Genomic DNA, 25,855 nt, shown 5'->3' with positions numbered 1-25,855 from the left:
TACAGGAAGCATTACACGTTTGTTGCATGCTGATAGCTGGTTGTAGAAAGGTTTTGTAGGTTCTTCTGTAACTCTGGAAGGATGACCATGGACATAACTTTCCTGGGGACTGGGTCGGCTTACCCGTCTCCTCACCGCGGGGCCTCTGCTCTGGTTCTGCGGACGGACGGAGACTGTTGGCTGTTCGACTGCGGAGAAGGAACTCAGACCCAACTGATGAAAAGCCAACTGAGAGCAAGTGAGTCATTGCTGCTTCTCATGCAGTCGGCCTCATCCCCAAACTACAACTACCCTGTCATCAGTAATTGTAGTCTGAACTGTTGAGAAATTTTTGTTAGTCCCTTATAAAATCAAAAGGCCACTGTTGTCTTAAAATTTACTTTCTAAGTTTACAGACTTGAATAAGATCAAACTATAAGTATTGGTTAATCGAGATTTTAAAGTGACATTTTTCTATGATTTCTGCATCCTCATCTTTTCTGACTACATGCAAAGAGTCAAAAACAAACAAAATACTGTATACAATTCTCTATTCAATCCTTCATTAACTGCAGTAACACACATGCTGTGTTTATGCTAAAATACCCCTGTGGTCCGGTGTATGTTGGACATACAAAGACCTTTGAAATTATGAATCAAAATTGCCTAACTGCATAAGTTATTCATTTACATTCATTTCACACGTTTAACAAAGCATAAGAACATTAATAAGGGCATTAACTCTATGCATTTCTTTCAATTCACCATACTTGAGATATTTGCTGCTGTGCCTCCGTCCATATAACTTCAAGAGCAGTCTGTGGTATTTTGTTTCGTTTCTGGCATTATGTTCGTCCTCTGGCAAATCTAATCTTTGTTTGGGTTTACTTTTGTAACTTTAAGAGAAGTCTGTGCCTCTGTTTTTCTTGTGTGGTGTCAGGGGAGTGGCCTTTAGACACTGACTGTTGCATCCCATATCGTTTAATCAAATAGATTTAAAACCCTTCTCAAAACAGTGGCCCAGTGATAATTGGTATACACTGACTGTTTACAACACGTTTTTGTCCTCTTTGTCTCTGAATCAGACACAGTAGTGCTGAAAATTCAGTCTGTTTGCACAATCAATGGATATGAATTATTCACTACAATAACCTTTTTTTTTCCCCTGTGTTTTCTGCACAGGTCGAATCACCAAGGTTTTCATCTCCCATTTGCATGGAGATCACTTGTTTGGTTTGCCTGGTCTCCTTTGCACTGTGAGTCTCAACACCAACTCGGACCCTCAGCAGAACCTGAACTGTGTGGACATCTATGGGCCCCGGGGCCTCCGGCACTTTCTCAGGGTGACACTTAGCCTTACAGGATCACAGCTGCTCTTCCCTTATGCAGGCAGGTCCAAAATATACAGCCTGAGGTCTAATGTCTCAGTGCAACTGCAAGTATGAAAACACACATGATCGAAGAGTTGTAGCACAACCAGGGCGTGCAGACAGTGTGCTTCATATTCAGACACCCAGCTGTCTGCTTTAGGGTTTATCAGAGAAAACTAGTTATGCCCTCCGAGTACAGAAAACATCCATCCATTCTCTATACACCGCTTTATCCTCACTTGGGTCGCAGGAGCCTATCCCAGCTGACTCGGACGAAGGCAGGGGACACCCTGGACAGGTGTACAGAAAACAGCTAGAAAAAAAAAATGACATTTTCACTCTGTATTTTGTATTAGACCGCCACCTTCAGGAGAGCTTGCCAACCTGCTGCCTGACAGGGAATTGTGTGTCAGAAACCTCCCCAACCACAATAATTTCACAGAGTTTCTTTTAGATAGATTCTTATTAATCCAACTCAAACTATTTATGTATCTGTAAAAAAATAATTCAGAAGCCAAATTTAGATGTATCTCAGTCATACTGTGTTTCTCAGAGGATTGTGTAATTTTTGCTGTATATTTTGTAAAACTGCAGTTGAGGTTTATTTTGACAGCAACTCTAGCTGTGACATTTATGTTTTAAGTAAGATAAGACAGGGTAGTAAAATATGTTTTCAACAAGATTCAATTAGATAAAACTTTATTAATATAGAAGGAAACTCTAGAAGAAAAACAGTTGTTTTTTTTCCCCCCTTCTTTTGGCTTCATTTTGAGGCACTGCTCTGTGTAGCATTTGCAATGGAAATATGCTGCTATTAGGAAGGCTAAGGGCTAGGCTATGGGAAGGTTCGGCTCTGGGAGCTGTGTGAAGATTAATGAAGACGAGGCACACAGAAATTAAGTTACCGGTAATGTACACTGACAGTCATTAAAAACTTTGAGACCATATTTTAACAATTTTTATTTTGAAGCCCGAAACTGGATTTTCTTCATATGAATCATTTGTTTAGCATATTGGCATACAGAAACAAAAATCTAAAGTTTGAAGAATTACTTCAAAATAAAGAATTTCACAAAAGAAAACGGCACCTGCCAAACACAAAGTCACAACAGTCAATACCGAGTATGGCCTCCATTTTCGATGCAGGCAGCAATCCGTCGGTGCATGCTTTGGACCAGGCTTCTGATTGTGAGTTGGGAACAGCCCATAAGCCTGGCTACATCACTGTAGCTCAAACCGGCCTCCACCATACCCAGTGCCCAGAGACGTTGTTCATGTGATAGACGCGGCATGATGCTGTTCGCTGGACTCACAATGGTGGCCTTTTTTGGGCCTTTATACATCGTGAATTCTCAAATTGTGCAGATACTCACTGAGTAGTGCTTGGTGTGTATTTGGTTCACTTTTGTAAAGTGACCAACCCATGTGCAATGAATCATGACAAAATGACAACTCATTATTATGTCAACTACCAGGGCACTAGATCATCAGTAAATCCACAATGAATAATAATTACAACCCCCCTACAAGTAGAATTCTGCGTACATTTCTACCTCAAAGTTTCTATTGACTGTCAGTATATATTAAAAAATAATCAACAGAAATTACTTGAATGTATCAAGGTAGAACAATGACCAAAATATTAAAATAAAACTGAAAATCAGAATCAGGAAAAAAACAACAACATTCACCTGTCATTCAAACAATTCATTTACAATACAGCAGCGTCACTTTAAACGATTTAAAGTGACTATGTGCTAGGTTCCATGTCACTAATGCAACGACAGTTCAGAATTCAGATGAGTATGTTTCCACCATTGCCAATGGGGTGCTTATCAAACTAATTCATCCATGAAACAAGTAAAACAAGGTGAAACCAATCCAAACAATTCCAAATATGTCCAAACAAGTCCTACCACACCACTGGGAAAGTGATGAAGCTGTGCAGCTCGAAGCCTGTCAATGTGTGAGGTGGGTGAAGGGATGAATCTTGTCAGCTGTTTTCCAGTTTGTTCCAAGGTAGCTTGCCATCAGTTCAAATCATCCATTGAAGCCTAACCTGTTCAGCAGACAGGCTTCATCATTATCATCATCATCAGTCGCAGCAATCATATCTGCCATTAGTTTCTCACCAACATTCAACACGATGTTGGTTCAGGTGGGTGGCATCCAGAAATCCAAAAGCAGTTGAAGGCCTGTTAGCATTAGCATGATATCAATTAGCTTTCAGCATGCTTTACAGGAGTTTGAACTCACTTCCTCTTTAATGCTGTGATTTCCAGGCTGAGAAAAGTAGATGGTTGTTCAGATCTGAGTGGTGTGGGGTGATCCTGTTGTTCCAGTGACTGTGTGTGTATGTGACTGAATGAAGCTGATGTGCTTTCAAACAAAGGAACGGGGTGGATTCCAGGTGGGACAGAGACTGCCGGTGATTGGCTCATGTGTTGTGAGTGACAGTGAATGGGTCTAGTACTGTGGAAGTGACTGATTGTGATTGATTGCAGTGGCCTGTTCATGTTGGGATTCTTGATGGCCAACAATGAACTATTCCAGAGTGAGTGCTACATCTGTACTATACAATGTGTGTCCTTTTAGTACATGAGCTGGAGCCCACATCTGACCAGAGTCCAGTGGAAGGACAGCTCAGCCAGGAGGTAGGCAGCAGACTTTGGTGTTCCTGTACAAAGATCACACCTTGCCTGTTGTTAGTTACTGTATTGCTCAATTCAGACATGCAATTCATCTGTTTTTTTTTTCACAATATGAAAACAGTAATTCTTTGTGGTTCCCTTATGGAAAGATGTTGCTGTAATAACTGACTGTGATAAGGTTTTGGGCAAAATACAGAAATTAAGTGTGGTGTGGATTCTGTTTTACATCAGTTGTATCCCAAATTGCCCAAAAAGGCATTTAATTACATTCAACCTTTCATGCCTCAGCAGATTTTTAGGCCTTCATTGCATTCAACAAATGTATCTTGTTAGTAGCCGTAATACTGGAGATGTCCCTTAGTGTGAAGTTGTTGTGTTCTGATGTATCTGTGCTGTTACAAATGTCCAAATTTCAATGAACTTGAAGGAACCTTTAAAAAAATTCAAGTATAATTTTTGGTTCAACTCTCACTTATTTGAAAAGATTTCCTCATCTCACAAGTTCTAACGGTTTCCTCCAAAATAATTACAGAAGCATGTAAAAATCTTTTAAGTTTTTGCATTGTGTGTATTCGTGTTTCCTCTCTCTGATTAGATGACAGCAGAGAGCGGTCCTCCCCATCCACAGGAGCAGCCGGGCAAGACGATCTCCCTGGATGTCCAAAGTGACTCTTATTTCCTGTTTGAAGACAAGAAGTTTGTGGTGAAAGCCTTCAGGTTGTTTCACCGCATCCCCTCCTTTGGTTTTTGCATTCAGGAGCGTGATCGACCTGGAAGACTGAAAACTGAAGTACTGAAGGAACTAGGTAAAAAGTAGCTTCTGTCTCTTTGATAGATATCTTTTTTAAAACGTTGGACCATTGTGAAGAAATGTTAAGAGAGACACAATTTTAAATTCACACCTGTTCAGTATCAGTTACAGATTGCAGTTGGTTTCCTAACGAAGTGTCCTTAGTCCAGTAATGGAACATTGTAATGATGGTCATAAAATGTTTGAATAAAAAGTGACATCAGGTACATATTAAATGCGAAGCAGATGATTCAGATGTCTGTGTTTTGAAGTTTTAGCAATGAAACTATTAAAAACACAGATTCCATGACTGTAAAGTAGAAAAGAGATTAATACAAGAATAAAAAATTACGCGTCTTTGGCATTTATTGTACAGCAGTGAGCTTTTCTTTAATTCATATTCTGCTTGGGAAATTATTGAAAGTTTCTGTAACAACTATGGCACGATAAACTATGTCAGAAAACATACCTTTTAAATAACAGGTGTGGATTACAGTGACTAATCTCCTTTTGTGCCCCTCAGGCCTGAAACCAGGACCTTTCTATGGGCGTCTCAAAGCCGGAGAGTCGGTTACTCTTCAGAGCGGCCGTGTGGTGCTGCCCAGTGAGGTGCTGGAAGAAGCTATACCAGGGCGGAAAGTCTGCATTTTAGGGGACTGCAGCTCAGTCCTCGGGGAAGGACCGCTGAGGCTGTGTAGCGGAGCGGACGTTCTGGTTCACGAGGCCACCCTTGGGAACGAGCACCGAGAGAAAGCGGTGGACCACGGACACAGCACACCTGAGATGGCAGCAGCGGTGGCTCGGGCTTGCTGTGCACAGAGACTGGTCCTGTATCACTTCAGTCAGCGGTACAAACCGAGCTCCCTGCAGAAGGAGGGAGATGAGGACAATGTTTCAGAGCTCCAAAGGCAAGCTGAGGAAGCTCTGCAGGACTCTGGTGTGGAAGTGGCTCTGGCTGAGGACTTTCTGAGTCTACCCATCCCTCTCAGAAGACCAAGGTAACAGATAACCAGTCCAGTTTTTATAATGCTGGTGGTGGATTTGTTTGAAAGCAGAGCAGTAAACTGTGTTTTCTACTTCCTCTTGTGGTGTAAATTGAAGGGAATACGTACTTTAGCATTGTTTTCCTCATCCGGTGGTTTAGATATTGCAGATAATGGCAAGTTTCAACTGCTCAAAGGTCACTTATTCTGGAGCTTTTGACCAGATCACACATGAAGTCCATCTGCAGATGGCTCAGTTATAGAACCATTACTGAACCATTCTCTACAAAAACAAAAGTAGACACCATGACAGCTGTCTACAGATCTGCTGATTAAGACGAGGCGATTCCGTTGAAAGCCCCAGAACAAACAACCATGTGGCCTAGCTGAGATTATTTTGTCAGTTGTCGTTTTCCCTAAGCCAAGAACGATTTTTACATCATGTTGCTAAATTTTCCTCTTGTGTATTTATGGGAAATGCAGCAAGTAAAATTGTATAAATTTAAGCAGTAAAAGTTTGTTTTTGCAATTTTGTAAAATAAGTACTGTAACTCAATACCAAAAGTATCTCTTTTACATCTATCATGTAATATTAAAGAACATGCAATCATCTTCGAACCTTTTCCAGAGCTTTATTTCTGGATCTGTACACAAGGTATTAAAGTACAACAGAAAATACAAAATAATGTTTAACAAAAGAAAAAAAAAAAAACTCAATGTATATGTACAATTCTTATAAACAAAGATAAAGATAGCTTCTTGAACATTTCTCATAGTGAAGTTTTTGATTGTCTATATTTCTGGATATACATTTTTAAGTTTTGTAGGTTTTTATTCACAAAGGTGTTTTTGTTTTCATCAAAGGACTCGAGTTTTCTTTTTCAAAACCACAACTGCTATATTTTTTTTTTCCTTTTTAAACTTCAAAACACAATACAAAATATAAAATAAATTTGTTTAGTGCTTGCTCGCACACACAAGTCTCATACCAGAGATATCAATAAAATATCACATTTTCGAGAGTTCACAGGGTGGTGAAAAACCTACTTCTACTACTTAATGGCCTTTACATTCTGACAGTTTTTCTGAGTCTTTGTACAAACCACAGGTGAAATAAATATCACTGCACTGCTAAAGCTAGAAGAGCTTGGAGGACCTACTGCATTATGCACATTGCATTAAAAGAGAAATTAGCTCTCCACATACTTAGAGCAGCAGCCATCCCTTTACCATCAAGACAAATAGACGACATGTAAAAAGATTTTTTTTTTCAAGGAAAGAAAGATGAGTGTCTTTTACACATGGCTGCAAATTTCGAATGCAAAATTGCAACATTGAGTAATATCAATACGTCTTCAGGTAAAGCCGTTTTCAGTGGTACGCTTGAGAAACAGGCACAGCTGGCATGCGTGGTTTCAGCTGTATCCTGGTGTGTGGGTATCATGACTTCCCAAAGAGAAAAATAAATCAGAACACCAAGTCAACCGGGAAAATGCAAAACCCAAAATATCTGTACATATCTACAAATTATTGCCTTTCTGACAAGGAATTGAATTAAAACCTTTGTATCAACACAGATTCACAAGTGTAAGAGGTCAGTTAATAGACTTTTTAAAGGCTATTTGCTAATTATTTACATTAAATGCAGATGTAAATATCCTCTCTGATGCTGGGCTTAGAAAATGAATTACTTGATCAAACTTAACGATGGTTAATAGGTATGAATCCTGTCTGTACACACATTATGGTGAAAAAGTAGCTCTATGAACATGTCAAACATGGTGTACCCCTGAAACAAACTAAATATTCATAGCACAATGCATAGATAAATTAAGTAAACACTACTACTGCATCCAATCAACTGACATTGACCCGCTAAACATTTTACAATTCACAATTATGGACTTCAGTCAAGCAATAACAGCTCCATTTCTGCTACGAGACTCAAAGAAATTGTCGACCAGATTTCAGAAGGCATCTCCAGTCAGTACAGGCTAAGCAGAGGTTCAATACAAAAATCAGAGAGGCTTTAAATAAAAATAATACTGCTAGCAGGTTAACCCAAGCTTGCAAGTGGTCTGAAAATGGCGCTACTTCATTCCGCAACATATTCTAACATTTTGCCAAAACTAGGAAATGCATGGAGCTACACATTCCAAAGAGTAGCATGAGTGAAAGCATGAGCTGAAAGGAATAAATGAAATTTGAGAAAATATATGCAATAGATACACATTTTCCTGTGTCTATGTTTAAATGGCTATTAACCCAACCAAAAATCTTTGCATTGCAATATTGCTGCTATGGTTTGCTGATATCCTCCTAAAAAAGAGGCAGGATTTTAAAAAAAAAGAAGAAAAAAAAGAGTCTATATCCAACCATGAAACAAGATAACTCCCATTAAGTTACTCTGAACAGGTATTCTTCATCCCCCGTTTAAAAAGGTAACAGAATAACTATGAATTGAGGCCTGGAATTTGGGTTGGAATACCTGGGATTTAAAAAAAATTACTACATTAATATACACATATTCCAGTTTGGCCACTTTGAACAAAAGTAAACTAGCAGACAAACTATAAACAAGCTTCCACAGGACAAAATTAAAAGAAAATTAAACAGGAGGGCGTTAGCAGCTAAAGCCACAACACTTCCTGGTCTCCAAGCTACTCTCCATGCTAGTGTTGCTCTTCGTACAATATGTACCCAGGTATATTTGGGATTAAATAAAACCATCTGCACCCGTCTGGTTACTAATAAAGTACCTGTAAACCAAACACTATTTAAAAAAGAAGTACCACTTCAAACAACAACGATGGGTAACTAAATGCTAACACTAGAGGCCGAATACTAAACTAATTTTGGCAGCTGAAAAGAATGGCAGGATAACATAGTGTAGCTCTGAAGATGTTGTGTGTAGATGTGAGGGAGGAAGATCCACAACTCTCCTACTGCAGCCTCTGGGCCCAACTGTACATGGACGTTACACATCTCAAGACCGCAAAACGAAAATAAAATAAATGGCTATATAAACTCTTGAGAGAAATCAAGATTTTAGTTCTATATGATAGACATCACTGATGTCATATTACACAAAAATGAAAACAAAAAGTATATTCATATACATATATATATAGATATATATATATATATAATAGAATTTAAACAAATTGGATTTTCCAGTGAGGTCAGTCTTATGTACAATCAGGAAACGGGGGTTTCAAAAGGGAAGAACAGGGAAAGAAGATGAGGAAGATCACTCTGACTGAAGTGCTGCAGTGTGCTGTGTGTGGTGCCGTGCATGTGCTCCCAGAAACCCGTTGGGCTCGCCGCTGCCGGCCAAGCTCCCAAAGTCTGTGACAGACACCGCCATTTTGGCGCCGGTGATTCGGTGGTGATGCGTCGTTGTCCGTCGCGCTTCGAAGTCCACTCCTAGGTTACCCACAGACACGTCATTGATAAAGGAGTCAGGCAGTGCCATCTTGAGTCTCTTGGAGGGCCGCTCACAGTCCTTATTGACACAGACCCCTCCTAGCTGGCCCAGGTCTGAGTGGTAGAAGCCAGCGTCAAGCATGTTGAGGCAGTCAGGGTCTGCACCGTTAGAGGGGAACCCAAGAGATTCATCGTGGTTCAGAGAGCCGCGATGGAGACTTTCCAGTGGAGGAAAACTGTAGGAGTCCAGGCAGCTAACCTCTGCAGGGCTGCACACTGTTGCTACACTGTTGCTCAAAGCTGCAAGGAGACGGGAAGCTGAGTTAAAACTCAATAATTGGAATTAACAGCGACAGACAATCAAAAAACAGTTTGTTTGAGGGAGAAACATGACAGAAAATCAAGAATAAGATAACTGTCTGTGATGGTATCAGATCTTGCTGTCTTTAAGTCGTTTCATCACTGAAGAATTGTCATTACTAACCTGTGAGGTCGCTGGCAGTGATGGAGTTGAGCAGGCTGAGCTGCTGTTCTGTGGTGGTCTCTAGCCTTCCTCCTCCACCAGCTCCTGAACACACAGAGGAGGAACTGTCCACTGCTAGTCCCTCTGCTTCATCCACCAGTCTGTCCATCAAGTCACTGCATAGAAACATACAGATCAGTGGGTTTGTTTCTTCCAAATTATACACACTTTAATTTTCTAATGTTACAATGTATTAAAACATTAGCAAAAACACCAAACAATGCCAGCAGATCTACTGTACATCTTTCATCCACTTACGTTACACCAGGATAGCTGCTGTACTTCTTCTTCCCAAACCTATTCTGCTGCACAAAGAAGTCAAAGCGCTCAGACTTCTTCCACATGTAATAAAACGCCACACATTCCGCTACTGTTCGCGTTGTGACCTGAGAGAACAAAAAAGGATGAGAAACTTTTAGTTTTATGTACAGTATGTATGTCTTTTATGATTGCGTAAGAAATCATGATAAGACTCACTTTGTGTTTCTGTATGAGATGAAAATTCTTGTCATACATCTGTAGAGCATGTTCAAAGTTCTTGCATTCTTCTTCCGACCAAAGAGGTGATTTTTCTGAAATAAAACAAAAATCAATTTATATAATGGCAATCAATGTCTAAACCAAATGTTTAGAAGAAAATTCTGTTTAACGAGATCAGTTCATCACAGAATTTTTATATCACATTTCTCAAAACACAAACTGAACTTAACTTACCAAATATCAAAATCTTTTTCATGTTTTACCATAATAACACAGAAACAAGTGTTTAGATGTTATGCCATGTTAAAAAAGAAAAGGTCTATGGCAAAGAAATTGCTGCAGCAGGCCAGAAAAAAAAGAATGTCTCATAAGGTTTAAATATAATTTTAACAATAATTAAAAATGGTAATGTTCACATTCCTATAGACTGCAAGAGAGATGCCGATTCAACTCAACTCCACATTTTGGACCACATACTAAACTATGATGTTGTTTTGTTTTTTTTACACATTTTAGACGACATACTAAACTATGACTTTTTTTTTTTACACCATTTGGACAACATACGCAACCATAACTTTTTTACGCAATTTGGATGACATACTAAACTTTGACATTTTTTTCTAAGTTGATTTTTGGGCCCTTTTGTTGGTTTTATTGAATAGGTAAATAGAGAAGAAGACAGGGAAGACCTGCAGTAAACAGTAAAAGGCCATAAGCTGGAATCAAACCTGTGTCTCTGATGCAGTCCTGTTTATGAGTCGCCCTCTCAACCAGTTGAACTACCTGAGAACCTTTTTTCCCACTTGTTGGACAACATACTAAACTATGACTTTTTTTCCACATTTTGGATGACATACTAAACTATGATGTTTGTCATATTTTGGATGACATACTAAACTAGAAAAGCACTCAGAGCGCAGTACTCTGCCAAGTCTGCTCTGTTGACGTATCATTTCTGACGAATGAAATCTTTGATAAATTCCCTTGCGCTGAGCACAGGCATGTGTTATGCATGTGCACGTTATGTATTTATAACGTGTAAGTTAGTCTTATAAAGGTCTTCTGATCAGTTCATCACTTCTGGCAAGCCTGTGTTTTGCAAGTCTTAGAATAACCGTTCCCTCCAGGCTTTTATGTTGAAGACGTATTTTTAACGTTACAGGCTTTTATTTTGTCATCATTCCAGCAGCACAGGAAGTGTTTATCTAAGAAGAGGTTCCTTGACATGACAAAGACACTGCTGAAAAGTCCGAAAATTCACGTAAAGATGAAAGAAAGCTATGCCCCGTTGTTGCCATCTTGCACAGGATGTGTCTAAACTTTGAAGCATCTAGCTGGAATGGGGACAAGCTATTACAGTGAAGAAATGAGTGAAGGACAGAAAGGTGAATTTGTATTCAATATAAGGCTGTCGGCTAAACATAAATAAAGGCTTTGTGAAACATCAGGAGCGCCACCATCTGGCTGGGGTTTGCTACAATGCGTGACCTAAATATGTAGCAGGCAGCACGAATTGATGAAACAGAAACACCCCACAGTTTAATCATTTGTTCCTTGTATGATTTCCAACTGATAAATCATGATCATTTTGTAGTAGCAGGTAACTGACAGTGTTCACATCATGGTTACAGCTGTTACGATGTGCTGGCACCTATATCTAGCAATGGGAAATCCTTAAAGCCGTGGATCCAGACTATAAGCTGCATCGCTGCCAAAATGTAATCACTGGTCCTTGTGTCATTTCTGGCCTTTCCTGAACAATGCCATCCAAATCTGTTGGTCTGTGTTTGAGTAATGTTTCACACAGACAGACAGAGATTCACAGACCGATCGTCACATAACTCTGGCTTCGTTGGCAGAGCAAAAACATGTTATGACTTCATCCATCTGTCTACTGCTGTGCAACTGACAAATGTCAAAAATGACTTGTTGAGGAAATAACTATTCATTTTGGAAATTATGTAAAAAAAAACTGACCCACTGTCTTGCTGTTAACTATGTAAACCATTAGTTCAAAATGGAGATCTGCTCGATCATGAGTATTTTACTTTTTGGTAGCCATAACACTTGTAATTGTTGGTTTGGGTTTTTTTTGCGATTATGAATATCATAAATCTACCCAATGCCAAAGAATCTGCTATCTGGCTATTTTTTTCTGTTGCTTCGTAGCAATTATCTGTTCTAAAGTTTGACAGAATATCCAATTTGCATTTCAAGTTTTGCAGCTACATAAGTTAAGGCTGGCAGTACACAAAGTAGCTGTCAAAACTACAGTGATTGTATGATATTTGTCAAATATGACAGTTGCCTACTGGAGATGTGGAACTTCTTTTGCTTACCTTTCGAAGACTTTACATGGCTGCAGTATCTCTCTAGTGCTTCACGGGTGTTGTAGTTGCATTTTACAAGCTCATGCAAAGCCTGTATTGAAAGAGTAGAATGATCAAGCACTACAGTATTGGCCAAAACGCATTACATGTAACTAAGAAACATTAATGTAAAGAATTCAGAAATCTGTGAAATTCAGCACCCATTTCAATAGTATGTGATTAATGAAAGCTGCTGAGAAATGTACACGCCTGCAAGCGTTCAAACAGTCACACTGATCATTATATTATAACATGAAAGGACTGATGAATAAAGACATGACTAACCTGCTCATTGTCTCGAACATGCATCCCTGGTTTGTCGCATCCTGCCTTTTCATCCGTTGTCCGTGACAGCACTTCAGACAGGAAACCCCTAACCTTGTTTTCTGACAATATACTTGGGCTCCATAATAACTCATCTTCATCTTCATAGACTGCGAAACAAAGTACATGGCGGTAATATTAGTCATCTTGTGTAGATTATCCTGTTTTAATTGAATGGAGCCACAATAAAAGGACATATTAGGCATGTGTGCTGTAAACAAAAAAAAACAGCAATTACTTTTCTCTCCATCTTTGTAGTGACAGAGGCACAAAGGAACCTCTGCTTGGTACTCTGTTCCCACCATTATTTCCTATTACAAAAATCAAACAAAAGAGAATACATAACACACTTAAATACAAAAGCAAACTAGCTTAAACAGAAAACATGAAATAAATTATTTATCCCTCTCTTAAAACATTTGGAAACAAAATGCATTTTTTTTTACCTTTCTGGAGTCTTCTGGGCTTGGACCATCTTCATCACACTCTGATTCTTTATCACCATCAGAGATAGCATTGGCTGACAAAGTAAAACAAATATACTTTAAATACCACGGACATGCACTGAATTCCAATGGCACTTGTTTTGCCATCCTAATCTAGTAATAAAATATAGTAACACTGGAGGGACTTGGCTTTAATATTGAACTTGGTCTGGTAAATGTGTATTTCACATGATTTTGTAGGGTTTAACCATAACATTTAAGATACTTGAGTAAATTTGCATCATTAATAAAACAGTAGGTTCTTAACCTCAAATTTTCAATGTGATAGGTAAATTTATAATACCATCTTATTTTTCTAACGAAAAGCACTTTGGCTGCATTGCTGCTGTTTTAAATGTACCAACAATAATGGTGACTTGATTTGACAAGTGCCAGGTTTGGTACAAAGAGTTTGTAAAAATCTCTTCTAACATACTTACATTACTTAACACATAAGAATGAACAGAACTGTTTGAAGGCATCTCCATACTATATATTGACAAAATATATCATAGAAGATTCACTCATCAAAAAGAAATTTAGTCCTCAGTAATTATCAACAGATTAATCAAAAATTAAACAAAAAAAAAAAATCAGTTTCAAGTTTATTAAAAGCGAACACCTGTTTTTTTTTAATATTTTATGTCACTGCAATTTGGGGTGGGTGAAAAAAAAAAATCAAATGTATAGGAATAGAAATTACAATTCTTATCTTCTGTGATTCCCGGCTGATTCACAAATGCCAAAAATCAATTATTTAAAATAGCATTGGTTATTAATTTTAGCCAATTGAACAAACTAAACCATGATGGAACAATGTACCACTGTTTTCACACAGGAAGAAGACTGCAAGGGCCAGGGCTCCAGACTAACTTATCCACTGGTGCTACCAACCTTTTTTTTTGTTGGTTGTACCAGCAAATAATTTGGCCGCCCCACTCCCACGTTCTTATTGTGGTCCAGCAAAGCGACAGCTGTTGATCTACCACGCACGCTGATGAACAGCTGTTTTTGCATAACCCAATTATGTTGCATTGACTTTCAGTGATACAAGACTTCATATTTTAGACCCTCCAGAAAAAACGCGGACAAAAATCCTTGATTATGCAAATGAATATGCGGAGTTTTTATGCCATTTTATGCGGGAAAATTGCGGAAAGTTGCAAAGTATGCGAATAGTTGTGAAATATGCAAAAATATGCGCGATTCACCTGCCGTCTGGACGCGGAGGGATGTGTCCTCTAATCAGACACTGGGACTGCTGTGGGGTTACTGGACTGACAACCTGTGCTTTGAGAGGGGGAGAAGCTCATAGCAGCGCCTGCTGCTTGTTGAGGACAGTAACTGCAGAATGAGCCCAGTTTTCCTATCAGTCTCCAAAACGGCAGAAAAAGTCGTTAGATTTGTGGCTAGTCGCTTTTGACAAAAAAAGTCGCTAGGAGCTTTGAAAAGTCGCTAAATTGGCAACACTGGCGCCACGCTCCGCATCAGCTCGTGCTTTTAGTGTCTGTGTGAATGCGCAAACTGATGACGTCAGGCCGGGCGTCACATAAAAACTCACTCACAACTCCATTTATATTGGTTATAGTTTTCTCATTTTATGCGGAAATTGTGAAATCAAGCAGGACCCGCATATTTCTCTTTTTTCGTGGAAATGTGAGATTCTTGCGGGAATTATGCGCTGTTTTGCGGGGATTATGCGGCCTTTTGGGAAATAATTGACCCCCGCATAATCAGCGGCATTTTGGTGATTAATGCGGGAATTCATGCGATCGCATAATCGCGTTTTTCTGGAGGGTCTAATATTTCTAAAAGGTTTCAATCTGAAAATATATTTATTTTGTCGGCATTACTCTTGTGATGTCAGTCATAAACTGGGCACAGGCTAAACACTAAACACCTGATTATCAGTAAATACTACATTTTATTCATGTTCCCTAAACACCTCAAATGCTAGCTACAGTCAACCCTGCCAGACCTCTGCAGCATATCAGCTCTGACAGGTGTGCGACCATAAATTTGTTGGAAAACACTGTTCCACAAACTTTAAGCCAAGTTGAAACCGAGCTGTTTTAATCCACTATGCTGTTCTCTATTACCAGATTTTTCCATGCCAATACCACAGTTCATCATGTTCATTTAGTCAAAACTGTGATTGCTGTTAAAATCTGAACCATTATAACTGAATGTGGGGGCTATTTTTTCTGATTAATATGTATCATACCCAAACACAATTCCCTCCAACTCTCAACTCCCCTGCTGGCCAGTGGTCACATCACGTTAATGTTCTGTGTAATGTATGCTTATGTCGTCACTCACACAACACTTCTATACACAGTTAAATGTGTGTCCAATCCAATTTAACACAGCGCCTCTAGCTTACTCCATAATGGAGAGCAACTTCGCGTCGCTGATGCTTTTGTTTTTAGTAAACAAACAAGAAGAACACTTGACACATTCTGGCTTCAAATCTTATCTGTCATGTGTTTAGATCTGCCCACATTTGTTTGAAAAGGTGACTGATACTGCCAGTTTTTATATCTGATGAGTACCACACCCCAGTACACTGATACTGTATATGGGCAAAGTCCTCAAAGCCAAGTCTTGCCACTTGGCAGGCATCTTGGTAATGTCCACTGGAAGTTTTTTGTCCTAAAAAGACTAGATCATTATCTTAATAAATGGATAGAGAGCCATAAATGCAATTTCCATCAGGACATTATAACTGAAGTTATAATGGTTCATCAGGACACAAAAACTACAAGTACAGACTCAGAAGTCAAATCTGATAAAACCACTTAAACATTTGGTGACTTTGCGCCAAAAAACTGTCTGAAAGGCTTTGTCCCATGTGTCTCACAACCATCATCTCTGGCATTAAACACATTCAAACGTACTAGGCTTTGGGCTAAAATGTACTGGAGTATGGTATGGAGAATCATTAGTAGAGGCACTTGAAGATACTTCTAAGTTACTATTGTCAGGGTTCTCGCCAGGATTTTTTTTCAGCATAACGGCAGGTCCTCCTGCTCGCGCAATAGACGAGAACGGGTCAATCGACAGGACAGTACGGCTGAGGTGGGGAGACATAAATTAACCTAGATAGGCACCCAGTTGATAAAAACAAACGCACATGGCGTTATCTGTCAAAATAAAAGCGCAGCGGCCCTAATCACAGTGTTAACCCTTCCTGTTTGGCCCCCGACCGTGGTCAGGAAGCCCGGGGTTAACTCCCTTCACTTCTCTCTCACTCGCTCTCCCCCTCCCTCCCTCCCCCTCCCTCCCACACACACACGCTGCTCTCTCTCCCACTCTCCTGACGGAGCCACACACTCATAACAACAGCGTAATCTTTGAAATGCGCTGGCGTAGCGGCCCTAATCACAGCGTAATCTTTTAAACTGAGCGTAACGGGCCATTAAGACTGCGTAACGGCCCGTTACGCTGAAATGCGCTGGCGAGAACCCTGATTGTATACATAATTTGCATGAATAACTACATAAAAGTGTCATAATCTGACATCTAAATCAGCTATTTTTTTAGTTACACAATAACTCTCCTCAAATACAGTTAGCTTAACTGCCAGGTTTTGTTTGCAGTTCAGTAACACACACTAATAATTTGGCCAACAGTGTACAGAGCCAAAATATGGTAAACCTCTGCCATGACACAAAGAAGTAAAATCCCAAGATTATGAAGTATTTCTATTATTGTCACTGTAGATTATTGTTTTTTAAATAACTGCCAAGTTAATCATCAAAGCAATCAGTTCTCCGTGCACAACTAGAAAGAAATGTGCAGCATGTTTTGTGAATGCAGCAAATAATAATTAGCAAATTTTGTTAACTGCATGAGCATTTGAAAAGGTTTCATTTTGTAGAGATAGTTCAAAACATACAATTGAAAATTAAAATATTACCACTCTATAAATTTAGTTAGGTACACAAGTAGTGCTGATTTTGTTTTTTTATTGGTCTCAACTATGTAACAAGGTTTAATCCTGCAAAGCTACAGAGAGTATTTTTTTTAGAATTTGGAACCTCACTTACATCTAAGTGTTCTTGGAAAGAAATCAGTGGCCTCGTGTGAGGTAACTGAAGGAGTCAGATCATCAGCTGAGGACTGGGTCTCCTCCTCGTAATCTCCAGACAACAGGTCTTTAGCTATTTCCTCCTAGGTAGAAAAAAGAAGAGACATTGTACACTGTGACAGACCTAAGGTGATCAGAGTATTTGTGAAATGTTTACATTAATCCACTAACTTAGCTATTTTTTTAAAAAATTTTTGTTGCCAAATTTTTACACTAACTTTACAATTTCAGGGTAAATGTAGGTACTTACCTTATCCAAAGTCATGTCAGGCAGCTCATCAGTCAGGTCTCCAGAGGAGCTGTCTATACTGGAGCCTGCTGAGGCCTCATAGCGATAGATGGCCAACAGTTCCTCCAAAGGCATGTTCCCTTCCTGAAAATAAGAAGTTAAAATAAATAAATACATAAATAAAGAGAATGACATGCATTTTCACAGTCTCATCTGAATAATAACAAAAAATAGTACATATCCCATTTAACGGTTGTATTTAAGAGTGGTCAAACAGTCATTTTGAGTTGAAGTGGCTATCCCTTTTTAAAAAGAAAATCAAATTAGAGTTAAAAGTCAATGTGAAATTTTTAACATCATATTGAAACTCAGTGTAACCAAAGGATGAGTAGAACTGCATTAACAGAAATTATTTGGACTTAATCTTAGTTGACCTATATTTCTTGTAAAATTTGAAGCCGTAAATCAATTAGCTGGCTCTCATTATCATAAAAGTCACACCAGCATTTGCTATTGCATTCAATTAAACTTAATCAGCTAAAGTTATTTAGATAAGTCTCATCACAACCTTTTCGCAATAGACCCCTGAGAACAAATTACAGACACAAAATATCACATAATGAAAATCATTTGCTCACAGCAACCGTTCCACATGACAGTCAAAGCAGACTTGAAAATTTAAATTAGCAGCACTCATTAAATGTACACAATTAAACCCCGTTTCATTCATATTTTGCACATTTATTAGTTTACCTTCTCCAGATCTGCAATTTCAGAGCTGAAATTCCTCCCGCCTTCCAGAGACTCTTCCTCCTCTAGAGTCCTCTCATCATCATACTCATGAACTAACATTTCTGCTGTTGGGTCAAAGTCATGATCTTCCGATGATAAAGAGCCAACTGCATAAAAGGAGGTAAAAGAAACCAAATAATCATCAATATCTCGACATTACCAAATATTAACTATTTTACACTCTGGAAATTATTTTATACCTATTTAAAAATATACACAGGTAACATTACTACAATTAGCAAAACGCTATACTCTTCCAATTTCAAAGGCACACTCTCTGGTAAAGTGATACAAATCATGGAATTTCATCTTAATATTTCTGTTATGCAAAATTATTTCATAGAAAGTGCAGATATCGCTTAATAATACTTCATAAAATAGACTCAATGTGTGGCGGACGTTACATTACCTGGACTTGAACTCCCTAGGGAAGCCTGAAAGAAAAACAGACCATGAATTAGTGAAATAATACTTTTAAAAAAAAAACATAGGTTCGTTTATTTTTCCGGCGTTGTATACCTCGAATGAGGAGGGGAATGACATTACAGGGCTGTAACATGACCACTGACAACAGCTAAGCAGGAAAGCTGCATTCGCCGCTAACGTTACCTGACATAGGTGGCTAACACAACGCTAGCCCCGCTAAACACCGACGACAACCGTGAACAAATTTTAGTTTCCACCGCTGGAAAAAATATGCATCAGTGTCGACCACAGTAAAAAAAAATTAAAGACGTATATTAAGATGGACAGTACGCTTTATGCGGTGTCGGCTCCTGTAACAATTTGCTAGCAAGCAAGCTAACTCCAAAGCCGAATGTTAACGTTATGCACCGAAAAATGTAAACACTAATTTCGTTTGTGCGGCGCCGCAATCGATAGAACTGGGTGATATCTCAAATACAGCTGCCGGAAATTTAACAAAATAGAAAAAATGCATTTCCATTCTATATAAACACGGCAAAATCTCTTATTTCCTTTAACCAGTAAGCTAACGTTAAATTTACGTATCAATTTACACAGCCGCTACACCAAAGCAGCTGAGAGAGCGAAGGCGCAGAGGCCTCGTAGTGAAGGATCAGTCCCGACATTCAAGCATATTTTAGAGGAATAAAAATGACAATTATGGGACGAAACACGCTACACAGAAGGCAAAACCTATTCTTTCTCCAATCGATAGCGTAAAAATGGAAAATACAACACAGAAAATTTAAAAATATCGATTTAAGATCGATTGCTTCTCCCCTGTTTTCCCTCTTACCTCCGCCATATTGGTACCTTTAGCTAATGGGCTCGTTCTAGCGCAGTACCCGGATCAGCGCGCTGAGCCAATCAGAGATCCAGGTGACCGTTCTAGTCGTGACGCCGTTCAAACCAACCACTGGTCAGGCTAACGGTAATCATTTATAATCGGTGTATCTACGCTAAAAAGATATTCTAAAAAATACACGCAAATATAAATCAAATCAGGGATACATATCCAGAACATATCACGACGTCGACCCTGTTAATGATCCCACACAAAGACAGTTTCCTAGAATATTCCCAGAGCCTTCTCGGTATATCCCAGCTGATTTACTGCTCTCCTTAATACCGTAAAGCGGAGCGATTGCTTTAAAAAAAAAAAAGCAGTGTAATCAAGTTTTTGTCAAAATATTCCCATAAGAAGCATTCACTGAGCATTTAAAATGAAATACTAGCACATGATTTGTTCTATCATTTTATTGTGTTTTATTTACACGGCCAATATATGCTATATGCAATATATGTAAGTAGTAGCATATATACTTACATATATGTAAGTTGGCTTGATATATTAGCACTTGATGCTTGCATCAAGTGCTAATATATCATGACAGTAAATGTACTCGATCTATAAAAAACTACCTTGGTACTGAACACTGACCTCTTTCTAACAAATAATCCGGTATACAACATTTACAAAATTAACATTGTAATAGTGTGATATTTATAATATATATGCTACTGCCTTCCTCTGGTTCTCTGCATTTATATACCTCTGAGTACATTAATGCCATATATATATATATATATATATATATATGGCATGCCGTTTAGGAAATTATATATATAATGAAAGTCGATATATATATAATGAAACTTGATATATATATAATGAAAGTTGATATATATATAATGAAAGTCGATATATATATATATGGCATGCCGTTTAGGAAATTATATATATAATGAAAGTCGATATATATATAATGAAACTTGATATATATATAATGAAACTTGATATATATATAATGAAAGTCGATATATATATAATGAAACTTGATATATATATAATGAAACTTGATATATATATAATGAAAGTCGATATATATATAATGAAACTTGATATATATATAATGAAACTTGATATATATATAATGAAAGTCGATATATATATAATGAAACTTGATATATATATAATGAAACTTGATATATATATAATGAAAGTTGATATATATATATATATATATCAACTTTCATTATATATATATCAACTTTCATTATATATATATCGACTTTCATTATATATATATCAACTTTCATTATATATATATCTCGACTTTCATTATATATATATATATCGACTTTCATTATATATATATATCGACTTTCACTATATATATATCAACTTTCATTATATATATATCAAGTTTCATTATATATATATATCAACTTTCATTATATATATATCAAGTTTCATTATATATATATCGACTTTCATTATATATATATATCAACTTTCATTATATATATATCAAATCTTTTTTTCCTACCGAGCCCCGGAAGGGACATGTCCGTATGGCGAAGCGACAACGAAGGACACTCACCCGGACGAGAATTTTATTGAGTTTTATTTTAAAATCGGCCTGAAACACACAGACATTCAAGCAGTGCGATGCGCTAAGAGTCTGCCATGCAGACCAGCGATCCTGATAATGGTAAGTTTTATTTCTCCAACATCCTGCTGTTATCCTACTATGAATACGCTAGCTACAACAGTCCCACATCAGTATTATGAACGTTCCGCCAGCTAACGCGGTCCGGACACCGGATCAGTGATTAGAGGTTGGCGTTCAACTATTGTTTGCCAGCCAGTTAGCCGCTGGTAAGCTAACAAGCTATGAAACAACTCCTTATAAAACCGGAGGAAAGCAGCAGCAATATTTCAGTCCAAGACCTGTATTCAGAACCTCCCACGCTGTTACACAATGACCCATTAATCATATTACTGAACTATATGGTTATCATTGAAATTTCCCTTGAAGAACCAGTGAACTCTTTGCGAACACATTTTAATTTATGTGTTGATTATGTTTCGTATCAGTAATACAAGTCTAAAAAACTGATTGAAATGATCAAGTTAACACAATGAAGTAAAGAGTACTGGTAATCTGCAGCTATTTTCATAATTTCAAGGTGAAATTCTGATGTGTGATTTTCTAGCTTTGCAGATGTGGAAATCCAATGCACTGATTTCTTATACACAGATGCTTTTGGTGTTTTTTGTTGTAAAATAAAACAAGGCATTTATCACTGTTGGAAATTATTACAGGTATTATTTGTAAGACTTTCTAACATTGTATGGACAAAGCAATAAATCAGTTAATGGATAAAATCATTTGTATTACAGATGCTATCAACAGCATGTCTTGTTCATTTTATTTAGTTGTCGGCCTTGGATGATGAGGTCCAGTTACCAGGAGCACTAGTCTGCAGCTTACTGGTTCCGTCTTGCAGCTCCTCCACGCTGTCCTCCTCTCTACAGACCAAATCAAGTAAGATCTGTTTAGACTATGCAGACATCAACATGATCAGTATGTTATCTTTTGACCCATCCTAAAATCACAAAATAGAACATTTACTTTAAGTTAACTGTGTTTATGAAAATAGAAAATAATTACTGACAACTCGTACTTTTTGGTGCTTTTATGCAGGAAAAGGGAACCAGGAAGCTGCTGTGGATCCTCTGCAGTATCTGGAGAGGTCAGAGGAACGGTTCTTGGAACAGATCGGAAGACACCAAGACGTGACCTCTGCCATGCTCCAGAACATCCAGAAGATGAATGAAAACCTTGGTTGCACTGATGGGACGCATGGTGTCGGTGCTGGAGCAACTGTCCCAGAATTAAACTGCATTGTTGACTATTGGCTTTTCTAGAAAATAAATCTTTTTTAGTACTTCACCTGTTTTGTATTTTACTCATGCACTTTGGATGAATGAACAGAAATTTGTGATGAGAGATGCAAATTTTGTCTATAATCTACAGAGACTTTATTCAGTGTTCAGTGCACACTTTTGTTACACACATTTTGACAGATAAGCAGTTGTGCTTTTCAAGCAGATTTTAGTCAGAAACATCAGTAGCATATATTGTTGTTTTTTTTACTGTTACACCAATCTAGGTAGATAAACTGCACTACTGCAGCAGACATATTATTGAAATGTGCTTCTATTATGTGTCTACATACACTGCTCACAAGTAGTTATTCAACTTTTGGGTGAAATTGATGGAAAATATAAAAAGTGCACGCTGTAGTGATATATCATAAAAGTAGGGTATTTAACTAGAAACATGCAATAGTGATTTCCTCATCTCAAAAAAAATTATTGAATCAAAAGCTAACAACAGTGGAGGGTATGTCACAATAAAAATGTCTCAGTTTGGACAGAACAGCAGCCTTCAGCTGAAATCCAGTACAATTGTGTCCCACCAGTGGCGTGATCATGGATGTGTCCAGGCAGCAGCTGACCTCTGCCTCGTAATTAGCCTTAAGACCAGCTATAAAGATAAACATAGATATTATCATTATCATCAACATATGGTGCATGTGTTTAACCTTTAAGCTATGTAGGGATGCAAATGTAGTCGAAGCTAAGTAGCTAAGCTAATGCTAACACGTTCAGTGTTCAGAATCAAAACATCTCTAAAAATTACCTGTTTTCTCAAACGTAGTCGCCGTTCCCTGTGACAACCATGAAGACAGATAGATAATCACAGAAGAGCTCATCTGAAGAGCAAATGTCCAATAAGGTTCCTGTTTTTGTTTGCCATGTCCTTCCAGGGCTCAGTAGGAAAAAGTCTGAATATATGGAATGAAACTTTGAATAGATGGAATGAAAATCTGAACATTCTATATTCCGACTTTCATTATATATATATCAAGTTTCATTATATATATATCAACTTTCATTATATATATATATCAACTTTCATTATATATATATCAATTTTCATTATATATATATATATCAACTTTCATTATATATATATCAATTTTCATTATATATATATCAAGTTTCATTATATATATATATCGACTTTCATTATATATATATATCAACTTTCATTATATATATATCAACTTTCATTATATATATATATCAAGTTTCATTATATATATATCAAGTTTCATTATATATATATATCAAGTTTCATTATATATATATCAATTTTCATTATATATATATCAAGTTTCATTATATATATATCGAGTTTCATTATATATATATCAAGTTTCATTATATATATAATTTCCTAAACGGCATGCCATATATATATATATATATATATATATATATATATATATATATATATATATATATATATATGTATATATGTATGTATGTATGTATCTAAATGTCCCCACATTTATAAACACCACCAGAAGCTAATTGGCCTAAAGATCAAAACAGGAACTGATGTTGTATTTCAAATATTGAATGAGAAATTTTGTGCACTTGTTTGATAACACATTGAGGAATATATATTTTATTATATTTTCCTGCAAAAGCTACGGTAACTGTCTCTCTGTGAGTCATGGTCATTTTCTCAACAAATTGTGAACTATCTCTTTCAGGCAAAAGTTGATGACTTTGGTTAATTACTGATAATGTTGTGTGCAGTATCATTTTGTTTTCAGAAATGTAATTTAAAATCAAACATATATCATCCATCCATCCATCCTCTATACACCGCTTTAGCCTCACTAGGGTCGCTGGAGCCTATCCCAGCTGACTCGGGCGAAGGCAGGGGACACCCTGGACCGGTCGCCAGTCTGTCGCAGGGCCACACATACAGACAAACAATCACTCACATTCACACCTACGGGCAATTTACAGTGACCAATTAACCTCAGCATATTTTTGGACTGTGGGAGGAAGCCTGAGTGCCCGGAGGAAACCCACGCATGCACAGGGAGAACATGCAAACTCCATGCAGAAAGATCCCGGGCTCAGGCCAGGACTCGAACTAGGGATCTTCTTGCTGCAAGGCGAAAGTGCTAATCACTACCCAACTGTGCAGCCCAAATATCAGTATTTTAAAATTTACTGGCCAGTAGGGGGCAAAAGTGTAACATGCAGCTCCTCTAGTCACATCGGATCCCCTCCAGCTTTCCCAAGTCTTTCCTCTTTTCCTGTTTTGGATGATTGTGAAACTTCCCGTCACATTTGACAATAGAGTCACATGTAAAAACAGGCAGTAGTTTGGGCTGGCTAGAATATAGACTCACCCAAACCTAGTTTTAATATGCAGAATCCAAATATCCAAAGGCCTCACTGTTTTGCATACTGCATAACCAACAGACAGTTTTCCTTCATCGTCTGTCGCTGTTTATGCGTTTGATTGTGCATATTGGCCTGAATACTATCACAGGGGAGGGAGTAAGGGTTTCAACAGGATCAAGGTGAGACTTACACCAGCTGTTACCGTAAAAAAAATCTGCAGATGTTTGTACACAGGACGACAGCGATAAACTGCTTCCTGGCCTGGTCAGATCTAGGGCAGAAGGTGGGCGTCCTTCCTGTAGCATAACAGAAAGTCATACATGTGGTTTTGCCATGTCAACAGATTACCTTTGTTTTGGACCTGTAGTATGAGTTAGATATTTTGTGTGACATGCTGAGGAAAGGTTTTTTTAGTAGTTTGTTTGTCTTTTAAAAAATGCCCTATGTAGATGCAGAAACAACACTGAGACCTGTAGTCATGCTAGAAGAGTCTCTACTGCAGTGGAGGGCTCATAGAATAGATAATGCAATAGAAATAATAGGGTCTTACTACTTGATTGAGCTTGATTGTGTTGCTTTTGCCTCGTTTAACTAAAAACTTTATATTTACACAGGCTCATATAGTCAGGGAATGACAGATTTTCAAACCAGTCGATTATCACTTCCAGTACTCAGCATTTTCCGGATAGGTATTGTTATTTTATTCTTTAAAAACAGATTCCAGGTAAAATTAGCTAATTTAAAATGTACGCTATTTCATGTCTGATGCAGCTGCGTCTCTCCATCTGCTGGATCTATTCTGTGGCTTTGAGTAATGCCCCATTAACGGAAC

General features: G+C 37.8%; 2 protein-coding genes across 3 annotated transcripts; one reads left to right on the top strand and one right to left on the bottom strand.

The window, feature by feature from the left end:
• elac1 (elaC ribonuclease Z 1) lies at positions 1–6,385 on the top strand. Its single transcript, XM_022218175.2, has 5 exons — positions 1–238; positions 1,162–1,368; positions 3,945–4,003; positions 4,596–4,806; positions 5,314–6,385. Exons 1-5 carry the CDS (start codon positions 82–84, stop codon positions 5,790–5,792), a joined length of 1,113 nt encoding a protein of 370 aa, XP_022073867.2. The 5' UTR covers positions 1–81; the 3' UTR covers positions 5,793–6,385.
• Positions 6,386–6,389: 4 nt separating this feature from the next.
• On the bottom strand, positions 6,390–20,080 carry mier3b (mesoderm induction early response 1, family member 3 b). Of its 2 annotated transcripts, none has more exons than XM_022218174.2 (13): positions 19,756–20,080; positions 18,904–18,928; positions 18,456–18,601; positions 17,724–17,846; positions 17,433–17,556; positions 13,345–13,418; positions 13,137–13,209; positions 12,860–13,008; positions 12,545–12,626; positions 10,200–10,294; positions 9,981–10,108; positions 9,684–9,838; positions 6,390–9,499 (listed from the first exon to the last, which is right to left on the bottom strand). In XM_022218174.2, the coding sequence occupies exons 1-13, from the start codon at positions 19,762–19,764 to the stop codon at positions 9,024–9,026; spliced, it is 1,659 nt and encodes a 552-aa protein (XP_022073866.2). In that variant the 5' UTR covers positions 19,765–20,080; the 3' UTR covers positions 6,390–9,023. The 2 variants fall into 2 exon arrangements, with proteins under 2 accessions (XP_022073866.2, XP_022073865.2); XM_022218173.2 differs by lacking the exon at positions 19,756–20,080 and adding an exon at positions 19,014–19,578.
• Positions 20,081–25,855: the final 5,775 nt, after the last annotated feature.

The sequence above is a fragment of the Acanthochromis polyacanthus genome, chromosome 7 (assembly GCF_021347895.1).
Source record: "Acanthochromis polyacanthus isolate Apoly-LR-REF ecotype Palm Island chromosome 7, KAUST_Apoly_ChrSc, whole genome shotgun sequence".
Lineage (NCBI taxonomy): Eukaryota > Metazoa > Chordata > Actinopteri > Pomacentridae > Acanthochromis > Acanthochromis polyacanthus.
Note: the sequence above shows the minus strand (reverse complement) of the source record. Positions and strands in the feature narration are given on the sequence as shown.

Coding starts and splice junctions, on each gene's coding strand:
- elac1 (XM_022218175.2), top strand. CDS start 82: ATGACCATGGACATAACTTTCCTGGGGACTGGGTCGGCTTACCCGTCT. Junction 239..1,161: donor GAAAAGCCAACTGAGAGCAA/GTGAGTCATTGC, acceptor TTTTCTGCACAG/GTCGAATCACCAAGGTTTTC. Junction 4,807..5,313: donor TGAAGTACTGAAGGAACTAG/GTAAAAAGTAGC, acceptor TGTGCCCCTCAG/GCCTGAAACCAGGACCTTTC.
- mier3b (XM_022218173.2), bottom strand. CDS start 19,037: ATGTCATTCCCCTCCTCATTCGAG. Junction 13,419..17,432: donor CTTTCCAAGAACACTTAGAT/GTAAGTGAGGTT, acceptor TTACTTTGTCAG/CCAATGCTATCTCTGATGGT. Junction 9,839..9,980: donor AGCAGCTATCCTGGTGTAAC/GTAAGTGGATGA, acceptor GTTTCTATGCAG/TGACTTGATGGACAGACTGG.